At 42.4% G+C, this 22,887-nt stretch overlaps 1 protein-coding gene across 6 annotated transcripts in view; it reads left to right on the top strand.

The window, feature by feature from the left end:
* LOC130923357 (oocyte zinc finger protein XlCOF6-like) overlaps nt 1-22,887 on the top strand; it is a 59,181-nt gene that overhangs the window by 5,627 nt on the left and 30,667 nt on the right. The window contains exon 1 of one of the 6 annotated variants that reach the window (XM_057849055.1): nt 11,247-11,348. The exons of 4 other annotated variants lie outside the window; for them this stretch is intronic. In XM_057849055.1, the coding sequence (XP_057705038.1) occupies nt 11,324-11,348 (25 nt within the window). In that variant the 5' untranslated portion in view covers nt 11,247-11,323. Of the gene's footprint in view, nt 1-11,246; nt 11,349-11,442; nt 12,184-22,887 lie in introns of those variants that run through there. One more of the 6 variants, XM_057849031.1, reaches the window with a different exon arrangement.

Below are 22,887 nucleotides of genomic sequence, written 5' to 3'. Positions count from 1 at the left end.
CTTTGTTATTTTGGCGCTGGCTTACCCTGAATGCAAACTTCTCCTGTTTATAGTTTTGTGGCTTTTGTCTTTGTAAATAAAATGATTTGGTGATCAACTGTAAACTTTATAATAAAACAACAAAATTGCAATAAATGCATTAACCATCAAAGTGAAGTCTAACTGTAACTGTAGTTTTGAAACAAATGTGAGTAACGAAAAGCATTGCAATAAAATAATGCAAACTGGTTAAACTAAAAAGAGTAGCTGAGATCTATCATGACAGAACATCGCTTCAATGATAGCTGGCGCCATCTAACGTCGCGAATAGGGGGAGTGGCTGAGATCTGTCATGACAGAGCATCGCTTCAATAATATCTGGCGCCATCTAGCGTCGTGAATGGGTCTAATGTCTAGACCGCGAATAATATAAGACGACACCCTCTTTTTCAGTCTTATTTCAATGCAAAAACACAGTCTTATATTCAGGCCAATACGGTAACTTACAAGAATATTTATAATAATAAGTTGAAAATGAGCGTTATTTTGGTTCCCCTCGTTCTTGAGGGGATTTCTAAATCAGGCTACTGGCAGGACAGCTATACTTTTCGCCAAGATCATCATCCATTAATATGGTACGCCCGCCGGTGTCGTTCCAATGTAGTTACCTCAGTCAAAAATTGTATCCCCTGGGCGGAGCCATATGGAGGTAGATTTGTGTCTTCATTTTTCGGTCCAAAAAAAAAAAAAAAAAAAGTTGCGCCAATCAAAAAAAAAAAAAACTTGCTTCAATCAAAATATATATTTTTAATGAAAAAAAAAAGTCACATCAATCAAAAAAAAAAGTGTTTGAATGCAAAAAAAGTTTGAAACTAAAAAAAATGCATTTGAAAGCTATTTTTATTTGAATTTTTTGGGGGATTGAAGTCAAATTTTTTTTGATTGAAGCAACTTTTTGATTGAAGTAATGTTGTTTTGTGTTTGGGCATCATTTTGGCTAGGGCATTTGTGTCTTTATTATTCAATCAAAAAATAAGTTGCTTCATACCAAAAAAATATATTTTCAAAAGAAAAATGACTTAAATGAAAAAAAGAAAAATTTCAATCATAGAAAAATAGTTTTGAATGCCAAAAAATATTTGACACTCAAAAATTTGCATTTGGACACTTAATTTTTCATTGAAAGTTTTCTTTCATTTTAGCAATCCTTTTTGTGTTTGGGCCATCTTATGGGTAGGACATTTGTGTCTAAATCATTCAATCCACAAAAAAGTTTCTTTAATCAAAAAAAAAAAATGTTTCCAATCAAAGAAAAAAAAATATTTGAAAATTAAAATTGCCCTCCCCAATTTTTATATTTTTAATATGCAAAGCAAATGACCGTCTAAGGTGCTAGTCACATGATCTGTTCGAAAAATTATTTTGACCCATTATAAAATATTGTTTTTTTTGTTCATTTCATTCATTTTTGTTGTTTGTTTTCTTGCTTTAGAACTTTTATATGTAGTTAGGAAAGTCAATTACATGCAATGACACTTTTCGGCCACCAGGGGGGCCTGGCCCCCCTTAAACTCCGCTTATGCTCGTCAAGTGTCGATATACACAAAATTGTCCTGATGGTGGCTGATGGTTAGAAATCCGAGCAGTTTTTGAACACGACAAGCAGCTTTTCCTATAGACCCTACCCACCGACGTCACAAAATCACGTGCTCGCTGTATGGTTCCGCCCCCTTGTCCGTCATTTTGTGTCTGTATTATCAATGGTCTCAATTGATCGAGCATTTATAATGCATTTCATGGAAGACCCGGTGCTTTCGGATGCCGTAAACTCACTTGATGCGTTGCATAAAAGGCGTTATGTGGAAAAGCTTCAGTTTATCCATTCGCCAGATCCATATTTGATGCCTAAATTGATGTTTTTCGACCCGCTGTCTCCGCCGTATTTGCCTGACATCTGCTAGCTAGCCTGATATGTACAACTATCTTGTCCACACAAAATCAGCCTATTCTCACGAAAGTTTGAAAAACTTTAAGAGCTTGGAGGCTTATAAATACTTCGTTGCTGGTTGGGTGAAACAGGTCCTTGTCCACGAAAATTCGGCAGGAATCTATCTTGTGCTTGGAAAGGTGAGTTACGAAATTTTCAATTCAAAATCTTTTGTTATTGCTAACACCCACTGTCAAGTCTAATGTATTTCATGTCGTTTGTCAATGGAGTTAGGGCTTTTAATGTTTATATGGTTTAGCGATAGCACTCTCACTACATACATACGTGCATGTTGTCGGCGATTAGCCTAGCAATGATCTTAATTGTGGTTGTCAGCCCCAAACCCTCTAAATATATATTAAATGCATCTTACCAGATATAAAATGACTACTACATAATCTGTGGTAATCGTTTGGAGCCCAGTTTTCTCGTCGGATTGCAGCAGCCCATCTCGCTCTCTTCTCTCCGGGTCTCTCGGAATCCGGTAGAACTTCAAGTCTCTCCGTCTTCTCCGTCTATCTTCTCTGTTATTGCAACCGACCGCCACACACGCCTTCACCATTTTGATTATTAATGTTAACGAGCAGAAAAACACATCGTAAATAGGAGGAATGTACGTAGCCGTAACAGGTAAACATGATGTGTTGACGGACAATTGGGCGGCACCAGTCAGGAGGAAGGAGTTGTGATGTCACATGGGTAGGGTCTATAGCGCCATGGCGCCAAGCAAGCTTAAACGACATCTCCAAGTGAAACACCCGTCGCTTCAATACAACTCGATGGACTTTTTTGTTCGGCTTTTGTGAAAACACAGAGAAACAGGCAACTTTTTGACAAAAGCTACAAAAGTAATGAAAAAGCCATCAAAGCCAGTTACCTTATTGCTAATCTTGTTGCTTAATCCAAAAAGTTCCACACAGTGGCAGAGACATTAATACTACCTGCCTGCAAAGCCATTGTCTGCGTTATCCTCGGCCCTGATGCTGTTAAAAACATTGCTGTAGTCCCCCTTCTGGTAATTCTGAGTTTTTCAAGCCTAACTGCTATAAAAAAAATTTTTTAAATTATAACAGAGAGAGACTTAGAGCTGTTGAAGACGGTTCCTGCAAAGATATCGGCTTTGTTTTCATCTAAACAGGTTCAAGTTTCACACTGAGTAAATATAAATATTTATAAATTATTTTACAATTAAATATACTGTACAGAGAGTAATTTTGGAATAGTTTTGGTTTGTGGTGTGCCGCGAGATTTTTTTTCAATGGAAAAATGTGCTGTGACTCAGAAAAGGTTGAATAACACCGGTATAATCCAAGTTCCAAAGATGCACAATAGTCTTCATATCATTATGATTTTTTTTTCGTGTGAATTGTATTTGGTATTGCAACAGAATAAGAGTATTATAAAGGGAAAATGGTTTTAAAAGGAAATTATTTTCTCTGCTAGACATATCATGTTGATATTTTAACTTATTTTAACTTTCAGCTAAGTGATAACATAACATTAAACATTATGTACTGAAAATTTGATTGGAAAAAAAAAATGTGTGAGTTTTATTTGGTATTGCAACATAATAAGAGCATTATAAAAGGAAAAATGGTTTTAAAAGGGAATTATTTTCTCTGCTAGACAAATCATTTTGATATTTCAACTTATTTGAACTTTCATTTAAGTGACAACATTTTCATTATGTTCTGAGAATTTGATTGGAAAAAATTTAAATTGACTAAAATACATTGGGGAGAACAAGTATTTGATACACTGCTGATTTTGCTGGTTTTCCCACTTGCAAAGCATGTAGAGGTCTGTAATTTGTATCATAAGTTCTCTTCAACTGTGAGGGACCGAATCTAATACAAAAAAAAACAAAATCACGTTGTATGATTTTTAAATAATAAATTTGCATTTAATTGCAAGAAATAAGTATTTGATACATTACTAACTAGTAAATATTTCGGCTCTTAGTTCTTTTTTTAAGAACCCCTCCTGTTCACAAAAATCGAACTTAATATTTGGTACAGAAACCTTTGTTTGCTATTACAGATACCAAACATTTCCTGTAGTCCTTGACAAGGTTTGCACACACTGCCGCAGGGATTTTGGCCCACTCCTCCATGCAGATCTTCTCCAGAGCCTTCAGGTTTCGGGGCTGCTGCCGGGCAACACGGACTTTCAGCTCCCTCCATAGATTTTCTATCGGGTTCAGATCTGGTGACTGGCTAGGCCACTCCATGACCTTAAGATGCTTCTTACAGAGCCACTCTTTAGTTGCCTTGGCTGTGTGCTTTGGGTCGTTGTCATGCTGGAAGACCCAGCCACGACCCATCTTCAGGGCTCTCACTGAAGGAAGGAACTTGTCAGCCGAGACCTGGCGATAAATAGCCCCATCCATCCTCCCCTCAATACGGTGCAGTCGTCCTGTACCCTTGGCAGAGAAGCAGCCCCAAAAAATGATTTTTCCTCCTCCATGTTTCACGGTTGGGATGGTGTTCTTGGGGTTGTACTCATCCTTCTTTTTCCTCCAAACACGACGAGCCGACTTTAGACCAAAAAGTTCAATTTTGGTCTCATCCGACCACATGACCTTCTCCCATTGCTCCTCTGGATCATCCAGATGGTCAATGGCAAACTTCAGACGTGTTTGGACATGCACTGGCTTCAGCAGCAGGACCTTGCGTGCGCTGTAGGATTTTAATCCATGACGGCGTAATGTGTTTCTGATGGTTTTCTTCGAGACTTTGGTTCCAGCTCTCTTCAGGTCATTGACCAGGTCCTGCCGTGTAGTTCTGGGCTGATCCCTCACCTTCCTCATGATCAGTGATACCCCACGAGGTGAGATCTTGCATGGAGCCCCAGAACGAGGCAGATTGACCGTCAACTTGAACTTCTTCCATTTTCTAATAATCGCTCCAACAGTTGTTACCTTCTCACCAAGCTGCTTGCTTATTTTCCTGTAGCCCATCCCAGCCTTGGGTCTATTGTTTTATCCCTGATGTCCTTACACAGCTCTTTGGTCTTGGCCATTGTGGAGAGGTTGGAGTTTGTTTGTTTGAGCATGTGAACAGGTGTCTTTTATACAGGTAACAAGTTCAAACAGGTGCAGTTACTTCCAGTAATGGAGAGCAGGAGGGGTTCTTAAAAAAGAACTAAGCCGAAATATTTACTAGTTAGTAATGTATCAAATACTTATTTCATTGAGTTAAATTTAATTTATTATTTAAAAATTATACAATGTGATTTTCTGGATTTTTGTATTAGATTCCGTCCCTCACAGTTGAAGAGAACTTATGATACAAATTACAGACCTCTACATGGCTTGCAAGTGGGAAAACCAGCAAAATCGGCAATGTATCAAATACTTGTTCTCCCCACTGTATATCTTAAAACATTCAGAATCCACTATCACTCATCCTTATTTGGACCACAAAATAGGTGACATCTTTGTGTCAATGGGCCAATTATTAGTGCACTTTCCCCTTTATAAGTTTCTTTCTACAGAATTTGGATTTTTTTTTTTTTTCCTTTTCCATGAAATAGGGACATCATTCTGTTTGCGAGCATTGTAGAATCCAGGCTAAAATCTGTGAAAAAGATTACTTCCAAATTTTTGTCCAAATGCCTACCTTAGACTGGGACAAAACAGTATAGATTTACGGACAAAGTTCTGACCCTTCAAAATTGAGTTATTGATATTTTTGATTCAGTTTTGGAAATCTGTGAAAAAGATTACTTCCAAATTTTTGTCCAAATGCCTACCTTAGACTGGGACAAAACAGTATAGATTTACAGACAAAGTTCTGACCCTTCAAAATTGAGTTATTGATATTTTTGATTCAGTTTTGGAAATCTGTGAAAAAGATTACTTCCAAATTTTTGTCCAAATGCCTACCTTAGACTGGGACAAAACAGTATAGATTTACAGACAAAGTTCTGACCCTTCAAAATTGAGTTATTGATATTTTCGATTCAGTTTTGGATGTGTTTATTATATTTTTGTAGTCTGGTAAATTAGTGACTGTCGCCCACTTGGTTCTAAGTGCGTCAGCATATTATGCTGAAATTCCAGCGTTGTATGAAGCACAGAATAGAGGGCTCGGGGTGGAATTGGTGTGGGTCCCGGCACATGTGAGGGTAGAGGGGAATGAGGAGGTGGACATTCTGGCCAAGCAATCACCAAAAGCACCGGGGATAGAAAGGCGGGTTGTTCTGAGTAAAGCAGAAGGAAAATCCATTGTTAGGGGTTACATACAAAAAAGGTGGCAAGGATATTGGGAAGCACAAGAAACGGGGAGACATTTATTCTCAGTACAGTCACAGGTGGGGGCGGGAAGGAGATTGGGGAGAAGCAGGAGGGAGGAGGTAGTGTTGAGTCGACTGAGAATAGGGCACACGGGGCTGAATGATTCGATGCCTAGGATAGGAAAACACAAAGATGGGAAATGTAAACACTGTGGGGAGCATGAAACAGTTGAACACGTTTTAATGGTGTGTGGGAAGTATGGGGAGCAGAGGGATCGGTTCAGAAGAGTGTTGGACCAGGCAAAACAGACATTTGGGATGGGAAATGTTCTAGGGGTAAAGACGGCCAATATTCAAAAAGGCTAATAAAGTTTCTCAAGGACACAGGGCTGTTGGACAGGATATAGGAAGAGGGTAATTTATTAGTATTTAATTTGTTTATTAGTATTGTATTCATCTTATTTTTTGGTTTGGGTTTTATCTACACACTGGGTGTGTTTCAGTGGTTGTCAGGAGGGATTGCTTTTAGTCTGTAACGGCAAGATCTCGTACTAAACTGTCAGTCCAGGAGATGGCGGTAGTGCCCCACGGTACAGAGGGGTAAACTGGCAATAAACAAAATAGAAGAAGAAGAAATTCCAGCGCTTGAACGTTAGTGACGGGATCTGTCGTTCACTTGAGTAAACGAATCCATTCCGGATCGTTCAGAAAAAAGATTCGTTCAAACGAATCGTTCAACGAATCGTTCGCCCCCCTCATCTCCCTCCCCGTCCAAATGAATCGTTCGGTTACTGAACGGGAAGTGACGTTGCCGAACGAATCACCAAAGACCGCTTCGCAGTATAACTGAACGGGAAGTGACATTGCTTGGTCCCTCCCTCTCTTGCACATTGACCACTCGTCGTAGTTTCAGTAATGAGTGACAGGCAATATCATTCTTCTTTCACAGACAGCCTCGTCTCCCTCCCTCCCGCTGCTGCAAAAGCGAGGGAGAACTTTCGCGTCGTCTGTCCTAGTTCTATGGGCTCAAAATCATGGCTCGTGCTTGCATTTCGATTTAGGACACGGTTAAACATTTTCCTTTTGTGGGAGGAGTGGGGGTTTGGGGTCGGGGGCGCACGGACTTTCTTTAGCATGTTCTCGATCACATATACAATGCTGCTGCTAGCCTGCTACCAGCCAACGCAGCATGCTTGCTGTCACGAAAATAAAAATAAATCGAAAGTTTAATTTCTAAATGGAACGACCAACACATCATATTTACCTCTCGCTCTGCTGTATTTTTGTTTTCATGCTCATCACTATTATTTTTAGTCACCATTGTTAAAACTATAAGTGTAAATAGCTAGTTTTCGAATGTGCTGCTCTGAAATAAAAACAATACTGCATTTTGATATTTGACAGTTTAATTGCAAATCAGTATTAAGATGATCGTATTGAATTTTTGCACTGGTATTAATAAATAAAATAATCCGGTCAGCTCCCCTGTCGTCCCCGCATCTCAGATCGTCAAATGCTGACGAGAAATGGTTGTTTGCTCTTTACGATGTCGCCTTTCTACCCTTATTAGTCTGTTAAGAAAAATGTAGACATATTGCGACATCTCCCGTGTCCGCGTGCGTTGTTTTGGGGCGCTTGAGTAGTGCATGATGGACGGATTGACATAATTTGTCAAACCAACCAACACCTGACACGGGAAAAAAAATAAAACACTCGGAAAAAAATGACATGTATATACAGTTTCATTGCAAATCAGTATTATGGTGATCGTATTGACGTTTTGCACTGGTATTAACAAATAAAATAATCCGGTCAGCTCCCCTGTCGTCCCCACATCTCAGATCGTCAAATGCTGACGAGAAATAATTGTTTGCTCTTTACGATATCGCCTTTCTACTCTCATTAGTCTGTTAAGAAAAATGTAGACATATTGCGACATCTCCCGTGTCCATGTGCGTTGTTGTGGGGCGCTTGAGTAGCACATGATGGACGGATTGACATAATTTGTCAAACCAACCAACACCTGACACGGGGAAAAAAAAATAAAACACTTGGAAAAAATGGACATGTATATACCGTTTCATTGCAAATCAGTATTATGGTGATCATACTATTCTTTTTTTCTGTGCACATATGAGGTAAATATCGCTGCCATGAAGCCTCCATATAGTGACAGTGTGGTGACCCTTTGTTCACATAATTCACCCACCGCACTTGTGTGTCTGATTGGCCGAGCGCGTTACCGGCTGCGTCAGTCACGTGAGACAGACACTTAAGAGCCGCGCGCGTTCCGGCTCATGAGAGAGTGTACGAGAGTTCAGAGCGAGCAATAAAGACTCTTAACAAGCAACCCGCTTCACTGGTGACCCCGACTGCCTCGCTGAAGTCTCAGAGGCATTTTGAACACTTTACGCAATGGCGGATGCTAGCTTTCTCGAGCTACCGAAGTTCGACGAGTCTTCTGCGGCCGCGTGGTTCGCTAACGCGGAGGAGCAGTTCGTCCTCCGTGGTGTTTCAGACGACACCATGCGCTTCTACCACGTGGTGGCCGCGCTCGGGTACTCGACGGCGGTTAGAGCACAGCGCTTCGTGGTCTATCCGCCGAAGGTGGGCAAGTACACGGGGCTCAAGGCGCACCTCCTCAGACTTTATGAACCGTCGTACAAATCGACTTCAGAGGTGCCCAAGGTGCCCGCCTTGCGAACCTTGCTGCCCGTGGTATCCGCCATAGATGGCGGCACTTCCGCCCCGGTTCCTCGCAGCCGTACTGCTGTCCCGGTACCCGCGCCACCGCCGCGCGCTTCTGCTCTGGCTCTTCCCGACGCCGAAGTTGCTGTCTCGCCTCCGGCCCCGCTCTCGCTCGCCTCGGCTCCGTCGCCGCTCTCCGTCGACGCCGCTGCGCCCGTCCCTGGCTTTCCCGGCTACGGCGCCGTTGCGCCCGCCTGCGGCCTACTCGACGACGGTGCGCCCGCCTGCGGCCTACTCGACGACGGTGCGCCCGCCTGCGGCCTACTCGACGACGGTGCGCCCGCCTGCGGCCTACTCGACGACGCCCCGTCCGCCTGCGGCCTACTCGACGACGCCCCGTCCGCCTCGGGCCTACTCGACGACGCCCCGTCCGCCTCGGGCCTACTCGACGACGCCCCGTCCGCCTCGGGCCTACTCGACGACGCCCCGTCCGCCTCGGGCCTACTCGACGGCGTCCCGTCCGGCCCTGGTCTACTCGACGGCGTCCCGTCCGGCCCTGGTCTACTCGACGGCGTCCCGTCCGGCCCTGGTCTACTCGACGGCGTCCCGTCCGGCCCTGGTCTACTCGACGACACTGCACCTGCTCTTGGCCTTCCTCACGACGTCATTCCTGTGCCTGCGTCTCTGGCCGCTGCTGACGTCGCTCCAGCACCTGCGCCTCTGGAAGTCTCCGAGGTCGCCACTCTTCCGGCGCCGCTGGACGCCGCCGCCACTGTCCTCGCTCCTGCGCCTCCGGGAGTCTCCGAGGTCAGTCCTCTGCCAGCACCGCTGGCCTCTGCCGCTGACCTCGCTGCTGTGCCAGCGCCTCCGGAAGTCTCCGTGGTTGCACCTCGGCCAGCGCCTGCGAACGCCGCCGCCGACGTCTCTCCTCGTCCTCCGCTTGTGGACAGCGATGGCGTCGCTTCGTCTCTGGTTTCGGCGTTTCCACTGCTCCTGCTACGACCGGTCGACATGGTTCGTCTCGCCTGTCGCCCTTGTCCACGGCCGGGCGACTCCGACCGCCACGCCGGTCGCCCTCGTCTCCGGCCTCGACCAGTCAACTCCGGCCGCCGCGCCCGTCGCCCTCGTCTGCAGCCTCGACCGGGTGGTGCTGCTCATCGCTCGTCTCGACCGCTGCTGAGCAACGCGTGCCGCCTCTCTCGACGTCCGCTTCTCCGGCCTCGCCTGGGGGGTGCTGCACGGCGCGCTCCTCGTCATGGGCGTCCTCCAGACCGTTCTGCTCGGACGTCCCGCATCTGGCGTTCTGGACGGCCGCCTGATCGTCGCGTTCCGTCGCCCGCCGCCTGGCATCCTGGGCGTCCTCCTGACTGTTCTGCTTGGGCGTCTCGCGTCTGGCATACTGGTCGGCCGCCTGACTGTCCGTTCGGTCGTCTTCCACTGACGTCCCAGCCGCGCAACCCTTCCGTTCCGTACTGTTGATTCGGGTTGCGCCTGGCGTCCTGTGTGGGTGAATTCTGGGGGGACCTGTGTGGTGACCCTTTGTTCACATAATTCACCCACCGCACTTGTGTGTCTGATTGGCCGAGCGCGTTACCGGCTGCGTCAGTCACGTGAGACAGACACTTAAGAGCCGCGCGCGTTCCGGCTCATGAGAGAGTGTACGAGAGTTCAGAGCGAGCAATAAAGACTCTTAACAAGCAACCCGCTTCAACAGTTCTTTGCCCCCCCTTCATTGCTGTCACGCGACCGCAGCTCAGCTTTTGCTTGCCTCGTAGCTACCCGTGTTTTAAATTACTGTAAATTTGATAGTATGTCGTAATAGGTAGTCCCGAGTCTGTTGAGAAAAGTAGTACACTAAACCATGCTCGCTAGATTTGTGTGGTGTTTTTGTCATTTTGAGCTGCATTTGATAGGCTCCACGTTAACAAATATGTGACAAAGTCCTTTCCTTTCATTTTTTGATTCGTTCACCGCATAGTCATTACTGGAAAGTCACGTTAGCAGCAGCTAGGTCAGGAACCGGAGGACCGAGTCACTGAACGGGAAGTGACAAAACTCAGTCTTGCCCCCTTGCCTGCACGCTGGCTGCTTATTGGCCACACGTGGAAGTGAGTGACATACGCCCTGATTCTGTTTCCGGTCCCTCCCCTGCCCGCGATGAGGCTGGCGTCTGATTGGTCGTGTGCGATGTCAGAAGACGCTGCCGCTTGCTCAACGCCCTCCCACGCAGTGAACAAGCACCAACTTCATAGAACGAATCAGTGCAGATGGTGATTAGTTCGGTCTCGTTCACCCAAACAATTCGTTCAAAAAGAACGAATCGTTCGCGACCGATACAACACTATTGAACGTTTATACTTCCGGTTCACTGGATGCAACGCATGTGTACTCTCGCCAGACTCGCAGTATTTTCGTATATCCTTCTTTAACAAAATGAGCTTCAACACATTCTCATCGGGTAAGTACTGAAGTAAGCGTTGAGTGGACTACATCGTCCCAACTTAAAGCTTAGTGGAAGTAATTTGGCTTTATGTTGAAGCTTTCCAGGCTCACTTAATTTGGTTTTGTTTAGCTTAGCTCGCTAGCCATTGCCGAACGCAATTCCATTTCTTTTGTGTGACGCCGCTTCCTATTCATATATTTTGCATGTGACACACACAAAAAATCGCGTTTCATATTCTAAGCTGTACTTTATGCTCCTAAATGAAATAGACTGCTTAGCTGTGCATTGGTGCAATCGATGTTTCTTTTTGAATCAGGTAAATGAGGGATTTCCCTCGTGAGTCTGAGATTGAGGACGGATGTGACGTCAGCGCGAAACTCAATTCCCCTGACGGCCACGTTGGTTTTGTTTGAGGTTCTGTGAAATTCTCGTGCAATGCCACGCCGATGTGTTGCAGGATTTTGTTCTAACACCCCCAAGAAGGGTGTGAGCCTTTATAGGTTTCCCAAGGATGCCGTTCGCCGTGAAGAATGGGCAGAACAAGTCCGACGAACAGGAGACCATTGGTCACCGACTGACTCTTCGGTGTTGTGTTCGGTCCACTTCACGGACGACTGCTTCGATTCGGTTCCCTTGTTGAAAATTGAGTTTGGACTGCCTGTTCAACACCCCAGAGCTCTGCTTGACACGGCTCTGCCGACGATTTTCCCCCGTCCTCAACTTTGTGAGCAGGCTGATTACGGAAGTTGTAGAGGTCAATGTAGTCAATGCATTGGCAGTAGCTGGAAAAAGAGAAGGAAGTGTACAGTCGGCAGCCATGGAAAAACAGGCAAGGAGGGAGGCGGTGGAAGTGAGTAAGCTTAGTCTTCTATATTAGGCCAAACACAGTGCTGTTTAAGCTTTTAAGATACGACCAGATATCCGGTTTTACAGGCAGCGATACGGTTGTATCGATAGCAAACTAGCCAATCGACAGTAAATAGCTAGTAAACATTAAATGTATCGATACTAGAACAAGGACTTGGTTATCGCGTAAGGTAGAAACGGTTATCAGCGCCCATACCATTTTTATGCTAATTTTATGAATCAAGCAATGTGTGGAAGAATGTCACATTATTAGCTTTTACTTCATTCATGCTGCGCTGTGCCTTCCACACTGCTCGCACTTGGAGTGAGCCAGCACACAACGTATAACATGGACAGCCACCACTCACAGTCGTGGTTGCCTCATCTTCCTATCATGCATTTCGATCGTGACGGGCGTGTCATAACTTCGCGAGAGCAAACAAAACCACAGTCGCACATGCTAAAACAATGGACAAACAGCACGAGCATATGATGGAAGTGGGAATGACCGCGATGAACAGCGATGAGGAATAAAAATGTGGAAGCGCAGGCATAAGTGAATGACTTTGCGGTGTGTAAGTTTAAAATAATAAGTATTGACCTATCCGGCCAAAATGCCATGTTTTTATTTCCCCCAATTAAACCTTTATTTATTATTTATTTATTATGATAACACAAGCAGGTTTAATTCTTTTTTTTCTAGAGCTCCTTCATATACAGTGGGGGAAATAAGTATTTAGTCAACCACTAATTATGCAAGTTCTCCCACTTGAAAATATTAGAGAGACCTGTAATTGTCAACATGGGTAAACTTCAACCATGAGAGACAGAATGTGGGGGGAAAAAACAGAAAATCACATTGTTTGATTTTTAAAGAATTTATTTGCAAATCATGGTGGAAAATAAGTATTTGGTCAATACCAAAAGTTTATCTCAATACTTTGTTATGTACACGTTGTTGGCAATAACGGAGGCCAAACATTTACTGTAACTCTTCACAAGCTTTTCACACACTGTTGCTGGTATTTTGGCCCATTCTTCCATGCAGATCTCATCTAGAGCAGTGATGTTTTGGGGCTGTCGTTGGGCAACACGGACTTTCAGCTCCCTCCTCACCCCGTGGTGTCAAAATGACAACAAGAACGGTGAGCAAAAATCCCAGAACCACATGGGGGGACCTAGTGAATGACCTACAGAGAGCTGGGACCACAGTAATAAAGGCTACTATCAGTAACACAATGCCCCGCCAGGGACTCAAATCCTGCACTGCCAGATGTGTCCCCCTGCTGAAGAAAGTACACGTCCAGGCCTGTCTGCGGTTCGCTAGAGAGCATTTGGATGATCCAGAAGAGGAATGGGAGAATGTGTTATGGTCAGATGAAACCAAAATAGAACTTTTTGGTAGAAACACAGGTTCTCGTGTTTGGAGGAAAAAGAATACTGAATTGCACCATACCCACTGTGAATTATGGGGGTGGAAACATCATGCTTTGGGACTGTTTTTCTGCAAAGTGACCAGGACGACTGATCTGTGAAAAGGAAAGAATGAATGGGGCCATGTATTGAGAGATTTTGAGTGAAAATCTCCTTCCATCAGCAAGGGCATTGAAGATGAGACGTGGCTGGGTCTTTCAGCATGACAATGATCCCAAACACACAGCCAGGGCAACAAAGGAGTGGCTTCGTAAGAAGCAATTCAAGGGCCTAGCCAGTCTCCGGATCTTAACCCCATAGAAAATCTGTGGAGGGAGTTGAAAGTCCGTGTTGCCCAATGACAGCCCCAAAACATCACGGCTCTAGAGGAGTTCTGAATGGAGGAATGGGCCAAAATACCAGCAAGAGTGTGTGAAAAGCTTGTGAAGAGTTACAGAAAACGTTTGGCCTCAATTATTGCCAACAAAGGGCACATAACAAAATATTGAGATGAACTTTTGGTATTGACCAAATACTTATTTTCCACCACGATTTGCAAATAAATTCTTTAAAAATCAAACAATGTGATTTTTTTTTTTTTTTTCCACATTCTGTCCCATGTTTGAGATTTACCCATGTTGACAATTACAGGCCTCTAATATTTTCAAGTGGGAGAACTTGCACAATTCGTGGTTGACTAAATACTGAATTGCCCCACTGTAATTTTAGTTTGTAAGATGTTTACGCTGAAAGGTTGCATTTAAATTACTTACCTCTTGTGTTCAAAACACCACATACATATACAGTATAATACAGAGATTGAATTAATGCACTTTGTTTTTTTTGTCATTAGTTTTTATTATCTATCCCATCCAACAAAATTATGGTCATGTAGTTAGCCTTATTATTTCTTTTTTAAACATTTATTGGTATGAACTTTTGCTGTTTAATTTTGCTTGTAGAAATTTGGTCTTTTTTATCAGTTTAAAATGCTGTAAGAACAAATGTTTACTATCGTATCGTTTTCACACTATCGAACGGTATCGTTCTTAAACTGTATCAAATTGTATCGAATCGCTCTCCCTTAAAAATTTATCGTTATTGAATCAAATCGTAACCTGTGTATCTAGATACATATCGAATCGGCCTCATGCCAGAGATTCGCTAGCCTGGCTCTGCCAGACTATTCTTCCTGTATTTTTCAAACACTGAGAGAAATAGTCTGGGAACCATCCCATTAACGGCCTTTTCGAGCAGATACAAAATCAATCGACAAATCAGATTCGTTTATTTGTGTGACGTGTTCTTCACGAGCAACGTCACTCTTGCGCATCGAAAGTCGTCTCTTCAACAACACAGATGGTGAACGGCAGAGCCGAGAATATGTTCCAATCCACGGTAAAATCAGTTTTAAATGGCCAAAAACACATCGACACGAGTCATTGACAACAGTCTGTCTCGCGCTAGCCATGTCGAATAAACTCCGCTCTCTTCGTATGTTTACTTCCGTGCGCAAGTCCCTCGTCCTGCCGTCGCCATTTTACTAACGTCACGTCTGCCCGTCGCTGATTGGTCCACTCCGCTGTCTGTTTGCTGTGGCTTGCTCCGCCCTGGAAATTGTTTCCGTGGGAATGGTGGCCAGACTCAATAGCTGGAACAGCGTTGAGTCTGGTGTACCAGGCTAGAGATTCGCAACCCTACTGTTTTTGGCAGTCCTTTTCATTTTCGTCTTAGTATTTTAGATGAAAATACATTAGTTAAATTTTAGTCAATTTAGAATTTGGTAGTGTTTGTCGAGATTTCGTCGACATAATTTCAAGTTTTTTGTTGTTGGAAAGAATAGGTTTTCCAACAATTTTGAATGAACAATATTGTCTATAAGCGGTATTACACATTATACGTTTTGAAAGATTTATTCACACTATTATAATCAAAACCAGGTTCATACAAGAGCTGAAACGATTACTCGAATAATTCCAGTGACTCGATTTTAAAAATTGATCGAGAAATATTCTCCCCCTAGAAGAATCGTTTAATTTTGCCAGCTGTAAGCATGACGTTTTGCCCGGACTACTTTTAATGCGGCACAACGCCACATCACGTGCGTACAGGTAGAAGACAGAGGTGGTGGATATATTTGATTTCAACCATGCACAAAAATAGAGGTAACTACGAAGAAGCCAACGAAAGCGAAGAGAACGGCACCAAGAAAAAGCAGAAAATGTCAAAAGTGGGGGAGAATTTGAAGCTGGACACCAACACGAACACTGGTTCATGTATTCACTGTACAGGTCCTTCTAAAAAAAATATCAAATTGTGATAGTTTATTATTTTCTGTAATGTACTGATAAACAGGCTTTCATATATTTTAGATTCATTACACACAACTGAGCCAAGCCTTTTATTGTTTTAATATTGATGATTTTGGCAAAAAAAGTCAAGAAAAAACAAGAAAAAACAAAAATCCCTATCTCAAAAAATCTCAATCTCAAAAAAAAGGACCTTTAAGCGAGCGCTTGCTTAACACTACAGCACGTCTTCAGCTCCATCGAAGGCACCCCGTTTTCTCCGTGAGCGGAGCAGCGATACGCGGGACAAGGTGAAATTAAGTTAACGTAGTGCTAGTAAATAAAGTTAACATTACTGTACCTTGCTAACGTAACGTTAGTCCGGCGGAGTGTTAGGCTTCTAATAATTATGACTACTGTCAATGCGTGGCTAACGTGTCTTTCATACAGGCTTTATTTAATCTTTAAAAACAGCGCTGTAGAGTGATGAGTGTGTAAAATAAAAACATAATAAAGCTAACAGTCAATTTTAGCTCCGTAGTCATTGAAGAATAAAACACCAAGTAGCACTGGTGTATAATGTGCTCTAATGCAGCAGGTATCATACATTTATTTTGAACACTGCAAAAATTCAAAATCCTATTAAGTATTTACAATTGAGATTAAAACTTATCTAGAACTTTTTTTGTATATCATATTGTAGTCATATCTGAGATGCGATTGTTGGCTGTTTTCAACAATTGTATAGTGGGGCACATAAGTATTTAGTCAACCACTAATTGTGCAAGTTCTCCCACTTGAAAATATTAGAGAGGCCTGTAATTGTCAACATGGGTAAACCTCAACCATGAGAGATGGAATGTGGAGAAAAAAAAAACAGAAAATCACATTGTTTGATTTTTAAAGAATTTATGTGCAAATCATGGTGGAAAAAAAGTATTTGGTCAATACCAAAAGTTCATCTCAATACTTTGTTATGCACCCTTTGTTGGCAATAACAGAGGCCAAACGTTTTCTGTAACTCTTCACAAGCTTTTCACACACTGTTGCTGGTATTTTGGCCCATTCCTCCTTGCAGATCTCATCTAGAGCAATGATGTTTTGGGGCTGTCGTTGGGCAACACGGACTTTCAACTCCCTCCACAGATTTTCTATGGGGTTGAGATCTGGAGACTGGCAAGGTCACTCCAGGGCCTTGAAATGCTTCTTACGAAGCCACTCCTTTGTTCCCCTGGCTGTGTGTTTGGGATCATTGTCATGCTGAAAGACCCAGCCAAGTCTCATCTTCAATGCCCTTGCTGATGGAAGGAGATTTTCACTCAAAATCTCTCGATACATAGCCCCATTCATTCTTTCCTTTACACAGATCAGTCGTTCTTGTCCCTTTTCAGATAAACATCCCCAAAGCATGATGTTTCCACCCCCATGCTTCACAGTGGGTATGGTGTTCTTCAGATGCATTTCAGTATTCTTTCTCCTCCAAACACGAGAACCTGTGTTTCTACCAAAAAGTTATATTTTGGTTTCATCTGACTAGGAGTGGGAACCTCAGGGCACCTCACGATACGATACGATTCTCGATACAAGGCTCACGATAACGATTATATCACGATACAGCGATTATCGATATATTGGTCAGAAATTGGATACATGACATTCTACGATACAACTGTTGAAACGGGGGAAAGAAAAAAAAAAAGATATTTAAAAATAGATAAAATACTGTTTAAGTCATTTATTAAACAGTGACACCTTTTCTGTGCAACATTGCTGTAAAATATAAATCTACTGCAAATTGTGCCCCTGCACATATAGAGGAAACCAACCACGACCACTGATATCGCTTGGAGAGATCATGATGAATGGCACCCTTAATTTCTTTAAAGTTTTAAATCTTTAAAAAAAAAAATTAATAAAAAGTGCCGTAGGTGTCAGCAGTTGAGCTTGGAGTGGGGCAATGATAAAATTGGTGGGTCTTTTCTTCGTATATGACCTTTGTTGCTTGGTTTGAGCACTTCCGCTATCTGCTTCAGCATTTAAGATGTCAGACTTGCTCAGTCACAGTCTTCCTCACCTTAAAAACAACAAAATAAAACAAAAAATATTAGCTACTTCATAGCGTTTGAGTTGAAATCCTGATTTTTTTTTGTGTTGGAAGTATTGAATTTAAAAAAATATGAATTGAATGTATAGAAATTAAAAATTCAATAATTACCTATTTTTAATATGTAGGCTACATTAATTATTAGAGGTGTGCAAAATTTCCGATTCTTAGATTATTCGCGATTCGGCCGTGGAAGATTCGAGAACGATTCACAAACATCCAAATTCCGATTATTGAAATATGCCAAGTAAAGCGGAAGTACAACACACTCAGCGCGCCGCGCGGTCTTCGGTACAGAACGGAGCGGGAGTAGCTAAACATCATGCTTCTCATTACTCGGCCCCTCGGGTAATGCCAACGCTCAACTCACGGCTCTAGCTCAACTCATGCCATGAGATAAAAAAACAACATACCTGACTGCTGCCGAAAAGCTGCTACATGTACAGCTACATAATGTTACGGTAGATATCATTTATATAGGACTAGATGCAATATAGACTCGGTAGCGGTAGCAGCACATCTGCAAAAAGCTAGATGTGGGTGTTAGAAACGGCCGCCATCTTAAAGCAGTAAACTTCCCTGCAAGACTGTTGTAGCGAACCTTCCAAGAAAACCTAATTAACTTTTTATCTAAAATACTCCTAAATCGGTAAAATATTAACTTGAATCTATCTTTAAAATAGTTTTAAAACTTTCACATTTCAAAAGTAGACAAAAGGGAAATTATGGAATAACGGGAGCAACTTTAACAACTTTAACGGTTGATTCACAACATTAAATTAATTGAATGTAGTTTAAAGCTGCTGATACAGAATGGGGACTGGAGTTTTTTTTTATTTAATGTTATTTTTGTATATTTGTTTACTGCTATATGTTAACTTGATACTGAAATAGTAGTTTGGTTTAGCCTGAGAGTATTTTTGAACAATTTTGGAACTAATGTACAAAACTAAAAGGAGGGGGGTGCATCAATAATCATTTTATAATCGAATCGGAGCCTCCGAATCGTAATCGTAATTGAATCGTTAGGTGCCCAAAGATTCCCAGCTCTATTAATTATCATGCACATCACTTTATATAGACCCTACCCACGTGACGTCACAGCTCCGCTCTCCTGAATGGTACCGCCCACTTGTCCGTCAAAACATAGTGTTAACCTGTTACGGCTACGTACATTTCTCCTATTTACGGCGTGTTTTTCTGCTCCTTAACATTAATAATCAAAATGGTGAAGGCGTGTGTGGCTGTTGGTTGCACTAACAGAGAAGATGGAAGGAGAGACTTGAAGTTTTACCGTATTCCGAGGGATCCAAAGAGGAGAGCGAAATGGACGGCTGCAATTCGACGTGAAAACTGGGCACCAAAAAATAACCACAGACTATGTAGTAGTCATTTTATATCCGGTAAGATGCATTTAAGATATACTTAGGGGGTTTTGGGCTGACAAATAACCACAATTAAGATCATTGCGAGGCTAATCGCCGACAACATACGACGTAGTACGACATAGTTTCAAATTCAAGATGTTTGTGACTTCCCTTTCTTCCACCATCGTTATTTTTTGAATAATATTTAGATGGTACCAAGTGAAAGAAACTGGCCTCGTCTACGGAGCTGACAAATAACCACAATTAAGATCATTGCGAGGCTAATCGCCGACAACATACGACGTAGTACGACATAGTTTCAAATTCAAGATGTTTGTGACTTCCCTTTCTTCCACCATCGTTATTTTTTTGAATAATATTTAGCTGGTACCAAGTGAAAGAAACTGGCCTCGTCTACGGGGCTGACAAATAACCACAATTAAGATCATTGCTAGGCTAATCGCCGACAACATACACGTATGTATGTCGTGAGAGTGCTATCGCTAAACCATATAAACATTAAAAGCCTTAACTCCATTGACAAACGACATGAAATACATTAGACTTGACAGTGGATGTTAGCAATAACAAAAGATTTTGAATTGAAAATTTCGTAACTCACCTTTCCAAGCACAAGATAGATTCCTGCCGAACGAGGACCTGTTTCACCCAACCAGCAACGAAGTATTTATAAGCCTCCAAGCTCTTAAAGTTTTTCAAACTTTCGTGAGAATAGGCTGATTTTGTGTGGACAAGACAGTTGTATATATCAGCGTAGCAGATGTCAGGCAGACAGGGCGAAGACAGTGGGTCGAAAAACATAGATTTGGGCATCAAATATGGATCTGGCGACTGTATAGAACGAAGCTTTTCCTCATAACGCCTTTTATGCAACAGATCCAGTGAGTTTGCGGCATCAGAAAGCACCGGGTCTTCCATGAAATGAATTTTAAATTCCGCCATCAATTGAAAACAATGCTAATACAGAGTCAAAATGACGGACAAGTGGGCTGAACCATACAGCGAGCACGTGGTTTTATGACGTTGGTGGGTAGGCTCTATATCTTGGAACCTATTCAAACCATTTTTATAGCTTATTGTATCAAAATGACAGTAATAACAGTTTGTGTAGTAAACTAGATGGAAATTGGTTCTCAAATAAATCGGTAAATTCATGTGGGCTTGTTCGATATTCATTTTCATCCAGTTCGGGTCCTGGTTTATTTTATATCATTCAACACCAAATGTCATTTAAATAATAGTACATGTAAATTAAAAAGTCAATTACATTGCAAAACTTTCTTACCTCAAGTGATGAAAGCGAAGCTCACAAACTCCGTTGTCCACTACGTCACAAGCTCCCAGTGAAACTTATTTTTCTTAGACAATTCTTGCATACAGCAAAGTCCTTGTTCACCTTACTTCCTTTCTTGTTGGTGTAAAATCTAAAGTGTGTCCCCATGTGTGATTTGTAGCAATATTTTTCTCATTTTTTTCCTCCACCGTTCTCACGGAGCTTTTTTATTTTTTCAACCCACTTGGAGCTTCCTCTCCTTCTCTGACAACTTGTGCACACTTTACCCTCACCGCTACTCCCGAGCGCCCCTAGTGGAACGCCAAGGAATTGCTCAACAAACATTGAGCAGTTTACAGCATCCATGCTCCATTGCATGGCCAATATGTTAAATAAAAGTATCGATTCTTGGCGGGAGCATATCGATAACCCATCGGGTTGCAAAATATCGCGTTATATCGCTGTATCGAGATATTGTCACACTCTTACATCTGACCATAACACATTCTCCCAGTCCTCTTCTGGATCATCCAAATGCTCTCTAGTGAACCGCAGACGGGCCTGGACGTGTACTTTCTTCAGCAGGGGGACACGTCTGGCAGTGCAGGATTTGAGTCCCTGGTGGCGCATTGTGTTACTGATAGTAGCCTTTGTTACTGTGGTCCCAGCTCTCTGTAGGTCATTCATTAGGTCCCCCCGTGTGGTTCTGGGATTTTTGCTCACCGTTCTTATCATTCTGACGCCACGGGGTGAGATCTTGCATGGAGCCCCAGATCAAGGGAGATTATCAGTGGTCTTGTATGTCTTCCATTTTCTAATAATTGCTCCCACAGTTGATTTCTTTACACCAAGCGTTTTACCTATTGCAGATTCAGTCTTCCCAGCCTGGTGCAGGTCTACAATTTTGTCCCTGGTGTCCTTAGACAGCTCTTTGGGCTTGGCCATAGTGGAGTTTGGAGTGTGACTGACTGAGGTTGTGGACAGGTGTCTTTTATCCCGATAATGAGTTAAAACCGGTGCCATTAATACACGTAATGAGTGGAGCCTCGTTAGACCTCGTTAGAAGAAGTTAGACCTCTTTGACAGCCAGAAATCTTGCTTGTTTGTAGGTGACCAAATACTAATTTTCCACCATGATTTGTAAAATTCTTTAAAAATCAAACAATGTGATTTTCTGGGGGTTTGTTTTTCTCCACATTCTGTCTCTCATGGTTGAGGTTTACCCTTTTTGACAATTACAGGCCTCTCTAATCTTTTCAAGTGGGAGAACTTGCACAATTGGTGGTTGACTAAATACTTATTTGCCCCACTGTACATCTAAAATAAAGACATCGATTGTCTAAAAATGGTTCAATATTGGGTGAAACGTCTTGCTTTCTCATGTATATTTATAATTGCTGTTTACCTTAAAAAAAATCCAATTACTTGATTAATTGATGGAATTTTCAGTGGAATACTCAATTACTAAAATATTCGATAGCTGCAGCCCGAGTTCATACCAGCACTCAATCAAGAGCAGGGCTGTCTAAACTGCTACCATGATTAAAAACGAGATCATGTCCAAACCACTGAATGCAGCACTTCTTCCTGTGATAATACTCTAATAGAAATGTCCCGATCGCATATTTTTGCACCCGTGTCCGAGCCACCGTGTTATGAGAATCTGAATCAAAATACCGGAGGTTTTTTTTATTTTTTAGCAAAAGTTTCATACATGTTACAGTACAGTACTGTTGACAGTAGCTCCACTTCCGCCTTTTCCGGGAAAGTTGCAAAGTGTAAATGTATATACAGTGGTATCTATACATACAAAGTTAATTCGGTTCCAGGACCTTGTTTGTAAGTCAAAATGGTCGTATCTCGAGCAGGATTTTCACTTAAAAATACATTGTAATTCCTTTTTAATTCATTCCACAGCCCGAAAACCTACACTAAATCCTTAATAAATACTGCTTGTACTATTAAAAATGGCTATTACACATCTAAAAAAAACAAATGAATTATAAATACAAATCATAATAATAATAACTGTAATAATGTAAAGAATCGGGTTCTAATGTGGCGGACGTATTTTGCATGCTGTACCTCAATGCACCGTGTGGCTGACTTAACAAAGAGAAAGATCCGGTAAAGATTTTACTTTCTCTTTTAAATTCTTGTTGTTGGCGTCAACTACAGCCGACAGTAGGCGTGTTGTGTTGCGCCAGTTCAGAAATAATCAAAAACCTGACGAAGATGGCGA

Source organism: Corythoichthys intestinalis, chromosome 1 (genome assembly GCF_030265065.1).
Source record: "Corythoichthys intestinalis isolate RoL2023-P3 chromosome 1, ASM3026506v1, whole genome shotgun sequence".
Lineage (NCBI taxonomy): Eukaryota > Metazoa > Chordata > Actinopteri > Syngnathiformes > Syngnathidae > Corythoichthys > Corythoichthys intestinalis.
The sequence above is the reverse complement of the archived record's forward strand: the minus strand, read 5'-3'. Positions and strand labels throughout refer to the sequence as shown.